This window comes from Carassius gibelio, chromosome A12 (assembly GCF_023724105.1).
Source record: "Carassius gibelio isolate Cgi1373 ecotype wild population from Czech Republic chromosome A12, carGib1.2-hapl.c, whole genome shotgun sequence".
In the NCBI taxonomy this organism is placed as follows: Eukaryota; Metazoa; Chordata; class Actinopteri; order Cypriniformes; family Cyprinidae; genus Carassius; species Carassius gibelio.
The window spans coordinates 14,576,144-14,594,795 of NC_068382.1; the positions used below are offsets into that span (position 1 = coordinate 14,576,144).

The 18,652-nt window shown below is 38.3% G+C and overlaps 3 protein-coding genes across 7 annotated transcripts in view; all 3 read left to right on the forward strand.

Annotated features, from left to right (window-relative positions):
* Positions 1–18,652, forward strand: part of LOC128025236 (actin filament-associated protein 1-like) — a 319,996-nt gene that overhangs the window by 282,467 nt on the left and 18,877 nt on the right. The gene's annotated exons all lie outside the window — the stretch shown is intronic.
* Positions 1–18,652, forward strand: part of LOC128025244 (ras-related protein Rab-18-B) — a 285,505-nt gene that overhangs the window by 234,976 nt on the left and 31,877 nt on the right. The gene's annotated exons all lie outside the window — the stretch shown is intronic.
* The window catches only part of LOC128025237 (actin filament-associated protein 1-like), a 49,885-nt gene that overhangs the window by 13,513 nt on the left and 17,720 nt on the right, over positions 1–18,652 (forward strand). For 2 of the 3 annotated variants that reach the window (XM_052611371.1, XM_052611374.1), the window contains exons 1-3: positions 1,933–2,339; positions 10,652–10,780; positions 10,903–10,985. In XM_052611371.1, coding sequence (XP_052467331.1) covers positions 2,306–2,339; positions 10,652–10,780; positions 10,903–10,985 — 246 coding nt within the window. In that variant the 5' untranslated portion in view covers positions 1,933–2,305. Of the gene's footprint in view, positions 1–1,932; positions 2,340–10,651; positions 10,781–10,902; positions 10,986–18,652 lie in introns of those variants that run through there. The other variant, XM_052611373.1, reaches the window with a different exon arrangement.

The following is an 18,652-nucleotide window of genomic DNA, read 5'->3' on the forward strand; positions in this document are numbered from 1 at the left end:
GGCACATTCTGTGAGATACACTTCAAAGGTCATGTGTTGCCCCTGACAAAACAGCCTTTGCTGTAATGAATGGTCTGCAGTGGAACTCAGAAGAAACAGTCATTCCACTGGCTACCAGGCTCTTTAATACTTCATTAGAGTTCTGTTTGTTTAAAGCTTACACTCCTGACAGTTACCAGTTTGCAAGTACGGGGCCTCCACCCAGCTTCCAACATCCTGAGCACGTGATGTGAGGGCCAAGCCCTGTAAGAGGGGTATCACAGAATTGCTTTGTTTTGACGGCGTGTCTGGAGCTGGGAAAAAGAGATCAAGTTTAGATGCAGTTTACGCTTAATGTCGTTTACAACAGATACAATTTCTTTCCATTCTGTTTCTTTGTCACTACCCACAGTTTGTGTATTTCAGATTAGCTGAAAATGAGCTGATATTTGAGATTTTTGACAGAAATTAAGTGTTTCACAGTTTTCTTTTAAATGGCTTGCAGCTCTATTGATTTGTGTGCACTGTATTGAATTACGCTGTTATAATGACCTCAAGGATTCAGTTCTGTGGCAGTGTAACCGTATTGTCTTTCTGTTGTCTCCTCCACATAGCTCTCTCTAGATTGTCTGAATTGTGCCATGTGCCCCTTTTTGAAGTGAGAGTGGATAATAAACATGGCTTTGTCATGACCTTTATATGAGAAGTGAGTTATATTGACAGTGAAATACACAATTTATACCCCAACTGATAAAGTTATACAGGAAAGGAACTAAACAAACAGAACATACTGTAGATAAGTGTTATCTTAAAATCGATTATAAATGTTATCTTGAATCGATAGTGTTGAATCTGAAACTGTGGGGGATGCAGGCTTTGTGTTGAAACCTCTTAGTCAACGACACTGTTGCTTTCCGCTGTGCTGCAGGCTTTGGGTGGAATTAATGTCTGCATATCAATTTGATTCTCTCCCCAGGATGATGTCAGAGTGTATAGTTGTTTCTGCACCGAGGCCAAATACATGGATCAGTGTCCAGATACAATATCCTGTTAACACACACGTGAATTCACTTGGCCACCCACAAATGTGTGCACTGTTCGGAAATCCAGACATACCTTTATATTGACTTGTAATTATTGTTATATTTTGGCTGTTTAGGACCATACTCCCTGCATAACTGAATTCTTAAAAAGTATTAATAACGTTTGGTATAAGATAATTTCATATTTCAGTAATATTTCATACTTTGATTAAGAATCACTAATTCCAAATGTTGTTGTTATGTGCCTTTATGGTCGGTATGTGAACCCCCTGTTGGTCACGAGGGAGAAAAATCTGATAATCCATCTCATCTCCTTCAAGCCATTTCTCCTGCAGTTGTACCTACACTCACTTACATCATCAACACATCCCTCCATGGTGTTTTTCCCTCATCAATTAGACAGACTGAGTCCTTAGCCATCTTCAAGAATCGGCTTAAAACCCATTTCTTCCTTCGAAAAGCCCTTGCTACGTGTACTATGTTTAAGCTAACTGAGACTTGTTATAGCACTTATATATCATTGCTCTTTTTGTTGTTTTTGATTGCTTCCACTGTCCTCATTTGTAAGTCGCTCTGGATAAAAGCGTCTGCTAAATGACTAAATGTGAATGTGAATGTAAATGAAACATGCACATGAGGAGCCTGAGAAAAATCAGTACTGAACTTTAAAGGACACTTTCTCTTTTGGTTTAATTGTTGTTGTTGTTGTTTTGTAAAGTTTTTATCAAATACAGACAAGTATAAAGATGTTTTGATCTTTTTGAGGTGAATATTAAAATCTTGCATATGGGAGTAATAAACTTATCCGCACATAAACATAACAATCGTCCATCTCCACACACATGCGCTGTATCCAGCTGTGGAATTGGAGAAGTGGGGCTACAGGGCGGAGAAAATAGGGAAAGGAAACTAATTGGAGAGGAAGGAGGTCCTAGGAGGTTTTCGCCGAGCACGACATGAAAAGAAAGTGAGAGATTTTACTTTTAAGTCTCCAAGTAGCTTCCCATCGAAGGCGCAGCGGTTTGCTGTCGGCATCGCGATAAACAGAAAGCGAACAGAGCTGCTCAGTGTCGGGCTCGAGGAGAGATTCAGGGGACGTTTTCAGAGGAAACGAGGAATTGCCGGGCGGTAGCGAGCGGAGGAGCTCTACTGCTGATTCTCACCGGGAGAAAGCGGGGAAAACAGAGACGGCTCTGTTGCGCGGATTTTAATGAAACACTGCAGCTGTCGGACACACGCCTGTAATCTCTACCTGCCCCGAGTTAGATGCGTTTGACTTTAAGATGCGGAGCGACCCCATACTGTTCGCCTCGAGGGGTGAGTGTCTAGTATCTCCATGAGTGGATTCATTGTTGCATGCTTTGATAATACTACTGTCAACAGACGTTTCATTAAAGTATAAAAAACTGTGTCTTTTACTGACGTCCAGTATAACAACAAACAGAAACACATTTCTCCCAACATCCAGGAATATCTGTGCGCTTTGAATGTTGAACAAGTTTGTCAGTTTTACAGACACAGCAAGTAAGAAAGTACTATATTCCATATAACGAATATTTATAGAATAAAGGCGACATCACCGGCTCGTAGGCTACTGGGAAGAGATGAGTTCACCCCGTGAGGCAGTTTTTTTCCGTTTCTTCTCAGCTTTTCTCTCAGTGTCCGGTCAGTTAGAAAAGCCGTTGCAGTTTGCAATGTGAAGAAGAGGCAGTAAATTTAATGATGTTGTAAGAGAGCAATGGACTGCTTATTGTTTGCTGTTTCTTTGTTTGTTAATTTATTTTATTATATAACATTTTAAAGTGTTTATTATTAATGTTCACATTTACATTTTTAATAAATCTAATTGTTTTAAATTATATTTTAAAATTAGTATTAGCACACTATAATGATTTACGTATGAGGAAGAGCTATTCCAGTCACTCATAATAACTCGGGGTCGATACAGGTGCCCTGTTATCTTCTGTCACAGAAGTTTGCATTTTCAAAAACACAACATGATATAGATCGGTAGGCCCATCTGTGATTGGTTGGTTGGCTTGCAGCTGTCAGGTGTCGGGTATCCCGTACGTGCATTACAGATTACACTCTGCTGGATATGACAGAGCCCTATTGTCCACAGTGGTTTAACATTATCTGAGGGCAGTGCTTAGTATTGGCTTTGGACTTTTGTATGTAAAAGGCCAAGTGTGGTTTTGCCAGTATTGTTGAGTATTATTACTAGGCTCTCTGGAATGTTTGAGTCTGATTGGTCAGTCGCAGCAGTGAAACTTTAATTCTGAATGATTGTTTTCGGTAGGGCTGTGCGATTAATCAAAATCTAATCAAAATCGCGTTTAGAGACGTTGCGATATGCTAATCGCAAAAGCCTGCGATGTGGAGACGATACAGTATGTGTTCCTGTAGCTCAATTGGTAGAGCACTGCGTTATCAAGCGCAAAGTTGGGGGTTCAGTTCCCTGGGAAAAACATGATATGATATGATATGATACGTATATGTAAAAATTGATAGCCTGAATGCACTGTAAGTTGCTTTGGATAAAAAGTGTTTACAAAATGCATTAATTTAATTTAATTTATTTGATATGCATGACTGTCAGCCTTGAGTTACAGTCTTACCAATAGTGCGCGCACCTCCATTCTCCCCAATCAGCACTGTTTTTTAATGCTCGGTTATATTCTCGCGCGAGTTTGCACCGCAAATCTCCACGAGTGCATCTGGCTGTATGGATGAGGCTCGACGCACGCGCGCAACCTTCATCAGCCCGTGCCTGGCTCTGCGTTTAAATCGAATGTGAATTCAGTCTAACTGCTTGCTAATTTCACTTGAATTAACTGAAACATTCAGCACATTTTCCAGTTGTTCTTATAATCTCAAATACTGTGTAACATGTAATACTTGAATAATTGAATAAAGAAATAGTTCTTTATAAAAAAAATAATATTTCCAGTGAAATTCAGTAGCTAATTTAATTCTGTAAAATTAGTTATACCATTATAATCGTGTCTGCTTGAAAAAAAAGAATTGAAATTTCTTTTAGGATTTCAGGGTTATAATGGGAATTGTATTGGATAGAACAACAGTAATTCCTATTGGAATAATGGCAAAAACAAAAAGGGATTTTGTAAATACAATGCAATTGAAATGTAACTCATACTATGCTGCACATTATTGGCAATATTGAGCTGAAGATTGACTCTGCAAATTTAAAATCACCAATCAAATCGCAATTGCAATATCTGTCAAAAAAAATTAGATATTTTCCCCATATCGCACAGCCCTATTGTCCGGAATATGAAAAGGTTGTCATTATAGTAATAGACTTCGTCAGGTTAATGTCAGACCCCTTTGCTTTGTTTCAGGGTCCTAATCACACTGTTTAGGGTTTGTGTTAAAGACCATGTCCTTTATAAGCTTACTAGAAACTTCCAGGCAGATGTGTTGAGCCAAGTTGGAGCTAAACTCTACAGGACACTGGCCCTTCCAGGACAGAGTTTGGAGACCTCTGGTGTATATGATGGCCCGAATTAGTGTGAGATTTCCCGGCCTGAAGTTTTTTCCCAGTCCGGGCCTGGTTTATAGTTTCATAACATTAATTGTGTATAGTTTACAGTGCTTCCACCCATCAGATGCTCTGACAGAAAGGCTGTGTGATGGAGACGCTAGAGCTTGATTAGCTGGTTCAGGTGCGTTCAATTGGTGTTGGAGCTAAACTCAGGACTGAGTTTGGACACCCCGGCTATACACCCACGTCAAGTTTTTAAACCACAGACAACCCTGTTATTTGTATGGCCATCACATTAAAAACAAGTCTAAATCTCTGGCTGTGCAAAATAATTATAAAGGTTCTCTCTTGGATGGCACATTTACTTCCTTTAGTTTCTTCATTTCCCTTGATATTCCGTTTTCTCACTTCTGTTTGTGTGTGTGTGTGTGTGTTTACTTTTTTTGGCTATTTTTCTTGTAGCCTACCTGACTTTTTTAACAGCAGATCTACTGTTTTGAGAACTACACCTTGTGGCAAAACAACCACCTCTTTGTTATTTGTTTGCACACAATCAATTTTTGTTAAATTCAAAATATTACATTAGGATAATCTCTTATTGTTGTTGTTTATCTTCCAGTCACTTTAATACCCAAGATTAACATACGTGTATTTCATATAAATATTTTGCATTACATTTTCTAAAGTGCCTAAGTCAAAATTAGTACAATATGTTTATAGAAAAATAATACTGAACACGTTATTGCATTATTATCATCATGTTTTTGTGGTGTTGTCTGCTATTGATCCCTCCTTTTTTATAAATCGATGTGAACATCTGTCTGCTAAATTTATTAATGCAACTTTACAATAGATAAAATGATCTCCTTTAACATACAGTATTCTGACTGAGAATAATAATGGGATGCTTACTGATAAACATTTGATCGATCTGACAACAACTGTGTCGTAAATGTTGTTACTTTTGCTCAAATAGCGTTATAAAAAGCTTATTTTTCAGAAAAGATCAGCCAGTTGGCATGCACAGTCCTTAGCACACGTATCAGAGCGCTGACTGTTTCTAGAGCAATCTGGGACTTCTAACGGCAGCTGAAGGGATGTGCTGACTTTACTGATTAGTGATTGGCTCTTTTATTCAGGAGGCGGGGCTTCCTGTGATTGAGCGGCCATATTGAGCATTGCATTTTGCCCCATTCAGAACTATACGAGTGACACGTCTTGGCAATTCTATATTCTTTGATATACTCCCTTGCCCTACTATGTAAGCAAGTTAATAGCTCTCTAGTCTCTACATTTTGTCCTTGAGGGGAGAGGTTAGTGTATTTGCCTCTTTGGCAAAACAATTTAAGACAAATTTGGAACATTCTAAGAAAAAGGAACTCCAACCATTTGTGACTATTAAGTGAAGTGGATTTTTGACAATCAATCAGCCAATACAAAAGCTGACTCCAAACTCTAAAATGGTAATGTACATATACTGAAAAAAAAACATTCCCCTTCGCAAATTCTAGGTAGTCTCTAGGTTGCCTCTTTTTATGATTTTTCATTTTCTGCTAAATTACGTGTCCAATTATTTATATGTTTTCCCCTAATAATGTCTTGGATAATGCATCATCATGGTAAATTCATAAATATACTACACTTCAGCCCAAGTACCAAGCCACATCACCCTGCAGCCCAAGACTGGTTGCCCACTGAAGCTAAGCAGGGTTCAGCCTGGTCAGTACCTGGATGGGAGACCTCCTGGGAAAAACTAGCATGGGTCAGGGGCCAGCTTGGGTGCTCACCCTGTAGTCTGTGTGGGTCCTAAAGCCCCAGTATAGTGACAGGGACATTATACTGTCAAAAAGCACCGTCTTTTGGATAAGACGTTAAACCGAAGTCCTTACTCTGTTGTCATTAAAAATCCCATGGCACTTCTCGTATAGAGTAGGGGTGTAACCCCAGTGTCCTGGCCTTCCGCATGATTGTAAAGTGCTTTGGGTGTACAACAATACACAATAAAGCACTATATAAATGCATCATTCATTCATTCATTCAAGTTATTGGCTAAATATGACTGAGCATTCATAAATGCACTCATAAAAAGTGGATGCAAACATTCTCTGCTCAGTTTCCCAGGCACCATGGAGTCTTCTCCACCCTCTAAAAGGATGATTCTTAAAGGTTTCTGTTACCAGTGGCCCTTTTCTCCCATCCCACTGCCAACTGTGGTTTAGTAGTTAGCGCTCTGTAATTATACACACACACACACACACACACACACACACACACACACACACATATACTCATAAACACACAAGTACGCATTTATGGACATACCTTCTAAACCTTCCTTTCTTGATTGTTTTCATAATTCTCATCTCAGTATTTTCCTCATATGTTCATGTTAACACATATGGATAGTGCACACACATAATCAAACACAGAGGTTAATGTCATCACACAAGAGATAATCTCTTATTGATAATCCCGTTGCATTTGACATATGTGACTACACAGATGCTGGTATTGAAGCCCATTATTAGTGGGACAGTGGAGCATCTGTTCAATATTTTCTTCTGTCCTGTAGTTTTCTGCTATTTTCCAGGCATGTGTAGCCTGAGTGCTGCTCTGGTGTGCTCTGGCCTGTGGCAGTGAGCAGTAACCACGATGATGCCAGACCGTAAAGCAGCCTAATTTCACAAACCACAGACTAGTAGCTGCCTTATTCCCAGCTGCCAAATGTTTTGTTTTGGGCACCCAACGGCTCTCAGATCTATGGGAAATTCTATACAGTACATAACTTAAATTGCTTATTTGGGTTCCAATGGGATGGAGATATGAACAGATGGACCACTTATAGAATAACCAATGGGAGAAATTGTGACAGTCAATATGGTGGCTGTCAGTCTTTAACTTAAAAGAACCAATCAGCTTACTGATAGAGTTTGTTTAATCTGAAACACAGATGTGAGTCAATTATACTATGGTCATTTATTTTTTGTATGGACCTATTATTATAATATTTTTCTTATTAAAAAATGCATTAACATGAGGATTAATGAACACTTCTTCTTCAATTGTTTTCTTGTTGCAGATGTTCAAAAGGTTTTTGCTGTTCGTAAAAAAAAACCACCCCACCCAAATTCTTAAGGATGGAAATAATAATTAAGATGATTGAGATGGTAGATAAAATTTGCATTTTGTATGTCAATTATTTAGATAATTGTTAAATACCTGTCACCAAGATAGTTGACTCTGAATGTGTCATTAGAGAGAAATGCATGTTTTTCTTTTTATCTATCCCTCCTTCCATCCATATTTTCAACCTCCAAGCTGTTCGGTGTGTAAGACCAGATCAGAGTAAGAAGAGCTTGTGTTGTATCTCAGTCATCGCAGCTATCCGACTGGTTCCTGTCAGCTGACATAAAAGAAAAGCATTGCACTGGATGAGAAACGGAGGACAGATGAGCGAGAGGTACATGTTTATGTTCTTGGCAGGTTTCTTAAGCAAAACAAGAGAGGTTGTATGTTATCTCCTTCTTTCAAAGGGTTTATTGTCGGCTGTCATTTATTTCCCCTTCTGTAGTAAGAAAGAGGTAAGAAAAATGAATAGCTTCTTGGCTCAGTATTGAAATAAATATGAAGAAGAGTGAGTGAGAGAGATAAAAGAAGACAGAAGCATGAGTGAAGGATGTGGGAATGGTGGGTACTCCACAGAAACTTGGCATGGGATAGTGCCTGATTATATACAGTATACGGTGGGTCATAGATCATGTGTGAGCATATGGATTTGAACAGTTCATTAAAGAGAACTGCTTTAAGATCTGATGGAAGATTTGGATAGGATGACAGTGTGGAGAGAAGGTTACTCTGTAATCTACATGCACACACACATTTCCTTTGGTGAATTTTAAGGATGTTGTTGATTCTCAGCAGCCTGGGTGGTGGACTGTAACCACGTATACATACACACCTACGCAAATGTACGCACATACTGCACCAGCAAATGAATAATACTAGTTTTTGGCATGCTGGAAGCATCACAATTGCTTTTGCAAACCACATCCCTCTATGTTATTGAATTTGGGTCGGAATAGTAGAATAATGTGAGTTTTTGTTCTGGAGAGAGATACTATGATTGTTGTTTATTCTAAAAGGTCACTAGGTCAACTTGTCAAACTGGTCCTAGACAGCCACTAAACTGAATGCCATTGATTATTTCCCTCTGTCAACACTGAATTAAAATCAGCTTTGCTTGTTGAAACCGTTTCTGGTGTGGCATCAACATTTATTCTGGTTGTTTTGGCAGGTATTTGTAGAACAAGCCTAAAGTCCTCTGCAAAATCTAAATTTTGCTGACTCTGAGACCTCTGTATTTTTGGTTGGGATCTGTTAATATGTCCTAACTTGTCATTCCTCAGCTGGAGGGGTGTCACTGTTTTAAAGGAGGGCTTTTTGGATGCATTGCCTGCTATCTTTCATCATTTAGTCTTGTTTACACTAGGGTTAGTCAATTGTGAGTATGTGTGTAAAGAAGAAATAGAGTCAGAAAATTGTGATCATGGGTGGTTGTGATTGTTTAAAGTTTTCCCCTTCTCCTTTCTCCCTCTCTCTTTCTCTTTCCCCTGACTTTGCCCCCAAGCATAGTTTGGAGGTGGTCCTTATTTTTGTGTGGCATGTGGTGCTCTTTAATGCAGCGATTTAGTTTGCATGGTTGGTTTTTAAAGTGTATTTCCTTTCATGTTGTTTGGCCACCATCACTAAAAAAAGTGCTTCATTAGCTTTATTTACTCTTGAAATGTGCAAGCTGTTGGATAGGCAATGATAAAGGAACAACTGGAAATGGTTCCTACCATAAATATATCAAATTGTAAATGTTTATTTGTAATATGCATTGCTAAGAACTTCATTTGGACAACTTTAAAGTAGATTTTCTCAATATTTCAAAAAAAATGTGCACCCTCAGATTACAGATTTTCAAATAGTTGTACCTCGGCCAAATATTGTCCTATCCTAACAAACCATATATCAATGGAAAGTTTATTTATTCAGCTTTCAGATGATGTATATATATCTAAATTTTGAAAAATTGACCCTTATGACTGGTTTTGTGGTCCAGGGTTACAATGATTTGATTTCAGAATTATTCAAAAATTATTTACATTTGAATTACAATTTAATTTAATTAATTGCGTGTTGATTGATAGACCGCTCTTGCAAAAGCCTGCAAATTGTACTTGGCTTATGTTTTTCATTTTAATCTTTGCTATAGCTTTATTTATTCATGTTTTAACTTGAGATTTTAAAATCGCCAATGAAACAGGGTGTTCAGTAGAATGCATGTGTATTTATAAAATCATATCACCTTTGCATTAAGATAGTAGTTTTTGAGAATGGACAATTTGGACAAAACCTGTATAAAAGTGTGCTGTACTGTTGAAGTGTGCTGGTTGACTTTGGACAGCTCAGTTGAGGAGCAGTTCATTCAGTTGGACACGAGAACATGTGATCTGAATTATCTAGCAAATCAAGAAGAACTCCAGTGATTAAATTCCTATGTAAGGACATCACTAATTTCTTCCTAAATCAGTTAATGCTCTGCCAATCAGTTTAATTATGACGCAACAAAAAGTTTTTGTAATGACTCCAAGTGTAAGTGTCATGATGGCTGAATTCTAGACCAGCAGTCAAACAGTGACACACTCAATTTGCTACGCACACTTCATTTCATTGCACACTCTAATCAGTGAGCTCTATTTTCTGTTTTACATCTGTCCATACAGCAGCCGTCCTCCCTGTTTCAGACCCCAGTCTTATGTAAACCTTCAGCTATGTGTTTGTATGGGCCTGAGCCCATTGTAATGCCATTTTATAGACCTCTGATTTTCCAGGGCTGCAATTCACATTTGATAGCCTTTGATATCCCTCAGGTGCTGAGCCAACAGATACCCATAATTCACTGCTTTTTCCAGATACCAGCCAACATCCCAGTGCTGAACAAAGCACACACGGCCCATCTTTACAGTGGCAATATGAGAAAATCAACAAAGCAGAAGATTTGATGAGACAAAAGTATTAGTTTTTCTTCTGAAGCTATTCTTATGCTTATTGAACATCAGATTGTATGTGTTCTTTTCAGCGATGGAGGAGTTGCTGGCAGAGTTGCGGGTCTTTCTGGAGTTGTTGGACAGAGAATATTTAACTGCTGGGGTGAGAGAGAAGAAACAGGAAATATTAAACATCCTGCACAGAGTTCTAGCCACTAGAGGTAAGCCCAACCCCCTTTAGTTGCTCATTTCACCTTTGACCTCAGCTAAACTATGCACAGTGCACCATATCTCTTTTTTTCAATAATGTGAATGTGTTTTGATGTGTTTTTTGCTCTCTCAGAGCCCTCATGTAAGACAGAGATACACACCTCTCTCCCGGCCCCTCCTCAGATGCCCCTACCAGAGATTCCTCACCCCTGGATGGTAAGATATGTATATTAAATAAGCAGTTACTATAAATTAGGACTGGGTGATATAACTAAAAATATATATCACTGTAGTTTTCTGTGATGGCAAAGCTGAATTTCAGCAGGCATTATTCCCGTCGTCAGTGTCACGTGATCTTTTAGAAAACACTGTGATATTTTACATTTATTTTGATTAATTTGGTGCTCAAGAAACATTTCTTATTATTATCAACTTTGAAAGAGTTATGCTGCTTAAAATGTTTGTGGAAACTTTAATCAATAGAAAGTTCAAAAGAACAGCATTTATTTGAAATACATTTTCTTTTGTAAAAATGTCAACGACTTTACTGTCACTTTAATCAATAGCTTGCATCCGTGCTGAATAAAACTATTAATTATACTTCATTATATCATCCAGCCCTACTAAATTAAACATCACGAAGGAAAACTTTGATTTCCTTACAGTGAGTTTTTAGTTTTGTTTGTTTTAGCATTTCTTGTAGTCCAGAAATAGTCCTTGTTGTCGTATATTTGGAAGCAATGTCGTCTGAACGCCGAATGCCGCTGGTTGGTGGTTTGATGGTCTCTGTGTGTTCAGTGTTTTTATATGAGCTCTGTAAAACAGCAGCAGGAAATGTTCACATCAGTATGATTTCTGTCACATGACCTCATAATTGCCGACACATGACCCTGAAGTGGTCTCATCCGTCACATATGAAACAAATTATGCCATTATGTGCTCTCATGTGCGTGACACTTAGATTAACAGTCATCTTTGTTTTAGAGCAGGAGTAGATGCATGTGATAAATAGCAAGTGTTCATGGGGGCAGGTGTTGATCACTCTCAGTCAAATGCATGCATCCTAGCACTTTGTTTTACAGTCCACCCTTTACACACTCAGCACTTTACAGTATAATTAGAAACATCCTTTCCTAGCTCAGCCACCCGTGCATAACCCCAGTGTGTGTGTGATTGGGGGCGGTGTCTGTTTCCGGAAGGTGTGATGGGCCAGGGATTTGTGGGATAGACTGTGTGAGATGAGAGGAGAGAAATATCCATTTACTACAGTCCAAGTTCAGACCTGTGCCTGTGCAAAACCTGCCTAAGGAAAGGCAGAACACAGTGTTTCTTTTCCATTGCATTTTAGTTTCTCTTGTTCCTGCTCTCCATCAACCACACCCTAAACTCCATCCTCTTCATCTCACTCTTTCTCTCTCCTCAGCTATGTGATGATTTACTATTGCGTCAGTGAGCCAGGTTTATAAACTGACTCCTTGTCATATTCCTGCCAGACCTCTGCACATTCAGTGTGTGTGTGTGTGTGTGTGTGTGTGTGTGTGTGTTTGACTAAAGCCTTCTATGGCCCCTATGAGTGGTCAAAACCACAGTGGCAGAGATTGAAGAAAAAGGATTGAAGCTGGGCATGTGGGTGGTGAGATAGGGCCGTGGATCGGACAGCAGACACCACAGTACGCAAGGGGAAGAATCGTGTCTGGAGACTGTCTGTGCATGTGTGTGTGTTTGCGTTGAATTGTACTCTGTGGCTTTGAGTTTCTGAACATTTGCCAGCAAATTCACTGCAAATCTTCCCTGTTCATGTACTATAATGAACCCGAAGAGGAATTTATGACTTTCTGTTGATGCATAGCTTTCTAAATGCTAATTTAGTTCTTTCAAGCAATAGTATTACTTACAGACAAGTTATGCTTACTGCACATGCATGCAAGGTTATGCTTACTGCACATGCATGCAAGGTTATGCTAACTGCACATGCATGCACAGTTTGGTCTGTGTACTTCCAATAGCCTTTATAAGAGCAACAGTAATTTTTAGTAATGAAAACGTAACTTTTATCCAACTTTTTTCCCAAAATAACACACCAATTAAAACCAACTAAATGTGAACATGATACAAAAGTGTTTAATTTTACATTTATTACACCCAAGTTGCATTGCCCATAATGCTGTACCAGAGCCCAACATAGCAGGAGAATCAGGTGCTTCTGAACTGGTGCTTCTCTTTTTATGTACACAGTTTCAGAAGGTGAACTTCCAGTGTAATTTGATCAGGTGGTACAACATTTTTATTTTATTATGTTTTTTTGTCTTTGATTCATTTTTCCAGCAATTTCTAATTTGTTTTAAATTAAATTGCCCATTTAGTACTTAGAAAGTTAGAAAAAGAACATGATAACCTAGCGCACTATTTTCGGTGCTCTAATCAAGTCAATGATTGGAGGGGGTAAAGCCCTGTAACACTTTCTGCAGTCACCGAATTGGATCCTGCCTTTCTTAACTGAGCAGAGAGAGAGAGCAAGAGAATAGGGGAAAGCCATAGCAGACTCCGCTGTGACAATGATGACTTTCATCTGTGTTGATGTTGGCTTCCGCTCCTCCCCACCAGCATACCCCGACTGCACCTCAACACACAATGTCATATTAATGAACATAGACGCAGACAAACTCATTATCTGTCTGCCCTTTGTAACCCAAAAGGGAGTCTGTTTTTGAAAAACCTCCCCTCTTTTTAACCCATTTTTTTTAGCTCTTCCTTTGTTCATTTTTCCCCTTTATCTTTCATTTTCACTGAATGTCCCAAAGTTAAATGCAGGGTTTTTTTGTTGTTGTTTTTTTGCCCAAAATGCTGTACCAGTGACTAATGATGACAAAAGTCATAGCAGGAGAGTCGGGTTTTGGATGTGTTCTCTCTTTCTAGGCCCTCAGTGGCAGACAATGGAAATCCCAAGATTCAGTTGTGCTAAAGCAAAAGGCTCTACTGTATTAACCCCCCCCCCCCCCACACACACACACCCCCAGCTACCTTTTAAAGAGGGTTAACCGCAGTGTGGAATGCAATGACCTATCCCTCATTGTGTCATGGACAAAAGAAGGAAAATGAATTATGATTTCCATGGAAATACCAATACAGATGGCGATTTCTACCCCTCTGAACATCTTTTATAGGTTATAGCAAGTGACAGTTTATATAGTCACTTCATTCTGGAAAATGAGCTTTCATTTTTTGGGATGTTTTTTAATGTGGGACTGCTGGAAAGTTTCTGCGAAAGAACCAGTCGAGAATGAAAAAATTCTCCAAAACACATAGAAAACCAATTGCTAAGACACAAACCTCACAAAACTAACTCCACTGCATGAATGTGTGTGAGGTTTTGTGTATGAATAATGTTTAAGTGTATGCATGAATACATTGTATATTAAAGCAGCCAAACAAGGAAATGTGAAGGTCAAACATCTGAATTATTGACGGACTGAGTTCATTTTCCTGGCTGCGCTGTGCTGCAATCCCAATACAATAGACCCAGACTGGCCCAGACGTCTGTTAACACTCACACTTATCACGGACCGCATAATAACACTATACGCTATGTTATGAAGTGAAATGGTCTGGAAAGGAAGTGTGAAATGAAGTTTGAAGCTCATTTTTGAAATCTAGGTCAAGTATTTCCCTTATACATAAGCACAGACATATTGATGGACTAGATCTTGCATGAATAGGTGGAAGTGTACTTTTTTCTGTAGGTGCAGATATGCTTCATACAGATTTCCAGCTCCGACCAGAGGTGGAACTATGCCTAAAAATACTTGAGCGGCTCTGGTATGGAACGCTGCTACGGCAAGACTCTTCACACTGCAGTTTTTGCCTGGAATTCTGTCCTCCCTCCGGGCTTAGATGCCCTGATGAACCGAAACCATAACAGGCAGTAACACAGCTGTCTTCTGTGTTTAGCTGAGCGGTTTATGGCTTGATGGGAAAGAAGGAACTGATAAATAGTGCTACTGTATTCAGTGAACTTTTTGACTGGAAATGACAACGTTAAAAGAAAAACAGTTCTTTGCCCTTTTGGTTTTCCATATTTTATTGTTTTTTTTTTCTTCTTCTTTTTTTTATTTCATTGTCATTTAGTATTTTATACTATATATATTTTCACAATATTTACAATATTACTTTTTTTTCTTTCAAAAGAACATAATCGAAATATTTTATAAAATGTATGCATTTACTGTCACTCTTGAAAAATGTAATGCATCCTTGCTAAATAAAATTATGAATTCATTTTTTTAAAAATCATGCTGAGAGGAAGAAAGGAGCAGCCAAATCTTGCTTTAGACGTACATTTATAGTAGCTTCACTCTTAAGTACCCACAAAGATGAAGAGTGAATGGGGAAGTTTGCATGTTCTGTTCTTCATTTATATCTAAAGCCAAGTTGCAATGACTAGCACAGAGATAAAGTATCCTCCTCTACCTCTGACATCAAACGCACCCTTCTCTCATGTGCCAGGATTGTAGCTTTGATTACACAAAAACCCTCAGGAACCAGCAGAGTACAGAATAAACACTGAGCTCAGCCCAACACACAATCAATTTGACGCTGTTTTTGTTGCCAGTATATTATGAGCTAATTTAGGCCACGCTGAAAAAGGCCATGCTGTTCTTGCACCATCAATAATCTAAAAAAGCATTCAAGGGTGATATTTCTTGGTAATATCTGAACATAGAAGGTCTCATCACAGTTACTTCCTAAAATGAAAATGCAGTAAATCAGTGAAAGCGTTTGGTTGTTTCTCGTCTGTTTTAACTTTTCCCCCTACAGTATATTTCCATGTCTTCTTGCGTTCATGTTCCGTGTTAATATTGTACCACATCGAGGTTACCATGTTGAGAAAGTGTGCCAGGTGGCAACTGAGATCACTGGTCCTTTGGTCTCTTGAAATGTGTTGTAATTTCCCCCACCTGAAAAGCACTGGAAAATAAAAGTGCTTTCTGTGAGCTGAAATGAAAGAAAAAGAAATAAAGACAGACTTTCCATGGTTTAGAGGGGGGAAAAGAAAACGAGAAGTGTTTATATGAGTTTGTCATCAACCATAATTGTTTGCATGCAGCCTGGGAAATGAGGGAGACTCTGGAGGGCCTGCGTTGTCATGACAACACCAGGTTGTCACATGTGCTGCCAGCGGGGCCCAACCAACCAAGGCCCAAATCAGACGGTCTTAAACACATTGTAACTCACACATGCATGCTCATTTGCGCTCATATACACACAATCTCTCTTTCTCTTTTTCCCTCTTTCAAACAAACTGACTTGCACACTAATGAGGTTCTCTAGTGGGCACATTGATTATAGACACCAGGGGCCACGTGTAGAAAACTTTGTGCAGATTTTATCCTAAAAGTGTGCACAAAAGTTTTCAGATTTTTAAACCGGTGTTGTAACTGCAATGAGAATGGAAATGCATATGAAGAAATTTTGATTTTCTCTAATCTTTCAGTTTTTCCATGCATATTTTTTCCCTCAGAAATTTTAAAATCATTTAAAATTTACAAATATTATATATTCTATTCTATTAGACCTCTCATTCTAGTGCTTTCTAGGATTGCCTTCTTCACTAAACATGCAATGCTTCCCTGCCCTAGCAATTCAGCCAAAAGAAAGTCTTGGAAGGCAGTATAATTATGCCGCCTACCTTTGGGTGCAGTCTTGGCATTAAGAGAGTGTCTATGGTGATGTAAAACGCTGCCTGCGGGGACAGCACACTAGATTTTGGAAGTGAATCTTTATTGCAGCAAACTAAATGAGTGATATTCTGTTAGGTATTACCTTTATTTACTACAGTTGTTTTTGTTTAAACACAGATGGAGCAATCTGGCCAAATGACTTGCGTTAGGTAAGAAGCCCACACTTCTAATGGTGCGCCTCCAGATGGGAATAAAGAACGGCAAACAGCCCTGAACTCTTTTTCCAGAACTTGCTGGCTAGCCTTATGATTCTCATCTTTCTATTCTGTAGCTCACGCTGCTCTAGTTTCCTATTTTTGATTTGTTTGTGTTGTACTTTCACTTTTTTGTATTTTTCTTTCTTCTCCTTATCATGACCAGCTGCTCTTTTACCATAAAATCCTCTCTTTTTTTGTTGACAGTTTGTTTGTTTACGTTCCCTTTTGATTCTTGCCACAGTTGTTGATATGTACGCCCTTGGATGGTTCATATTGGCCTCACTGTGATGTTAGAGATCTTAGTTCAGTATGAACAGTTGACCTCTAAGATGGACTTCAGATCCCGTGCCAAAAAGAAGTATACTTCAAGTTTATTTTATTAAGTATACTGAAGTAAAGTTCAATTACATTTTAAAGTATACTTTATATAGTAAGTATACAAATATCAGCATACTAGTAATTTGATTTAATAACTGTAAGTGCACTATTTCAGTACTCCTTGGGATTAAATTGGCCAACTTCCTACTATATAAAAGTATATTTTTAAGTATACTTTAGGTATAACAGTAGTAAACTTTGAGTACGCAACCGGATTACATATATATATATTTTTTTTTGTACTGCAACTATACTAAAAGTAAACTTATACTGTATGTGTACTGATAGTTTACTAATTAAATACTTTTAGCATTTTAATACACTTCTAGTATAGTTTCGGTAAACTACAATTTTAGTAGTTTTATACTGCAAGTATATTTGTACATTTTCTTTAAGTGAAAATTACATCATACTATAAGTATACTACTATGTAGAGCTGTAATCGGACCTTAAAAGTTAGGCGCGACAGGACCCGAGCCCGACAAGTAGGCTACATTTTGAATGACAGCTTTTTAAAAGCCCGAACCCATTTACAGCCCGACATTATTTAAATACTCTTTTGCCTTTTGTCAATAATGAGTCATTTATACATGTTTTAACATAATTTATTCATAGCTAACATAGACTAGACCACTTGGAAGTTGGAATAAAGAAATAAAATAAGTCCTCTGTGACATCGTAACATCTCAGCATTCTAGACATAGGCTCATTTATCCTATAAATAGACCAACGCACCAATAAAAATGAGTCATTATTGACAAATTTAATTAAGATAAATTTTTAATTAAGATGGGTATTTGGCAATAACGAAATTAAGATAAAGGCTCCGCTGGATTTGCTTCGCACTAGCAGATGATATTTAATAAAACAATAATGCCAACATTAGCGTAAATACTCTGTCCACATTGTGCATTTAAGACTCAATGAATATTTATTCATCATTTGAAAAACCTTTACTCACAGAGATTAGGCTAGGTCTACATGTTTTTGTGGAGGAAAATGATTGAATCCACTGTAGATGTCTTCAGCGCGTTCCTGCGCTCACTGATGTCACTCCTGCGTCATTATTCACTCATTATTCTCATTATAAACATGGTCAAAACTTTTCCACACCTCAGACTTTGCTTTAGTTGCTGGTGCAACCAAAACGTAATCGCCAGAGGCAAGCCTTCATTACACCTACTCAGCATCCATTTTCGCATCTTTCTCGAGCTAATCGAAACACATCACATGTTACCATACACGGTTACCTCGCAAACCGGAGCGCGAGCTCGAGCCCGGCCCGAGCCCACGTAAGATGACATAAATTAAGCTCGAACCCGGCCGAATTCGCCGGGTCCCATCGGGTCCCGTCAGGTTTGGGCAAAGATCTTCAGCTCTACTACTATGTCCCTATTTAGGTATTAATTTGTATATATTTCGTTATATGAATTTCTGAACATACAAAACATTAAAAGAAAGAAAAGGGAATCTGCTTGTAAACAAAAACATTTTATTGCAGCTTCATGCATTCTTTTTTTATAAATACTTCAATGTGGGTAAGTTCCGTAAATAAAAAAATTATAATAAT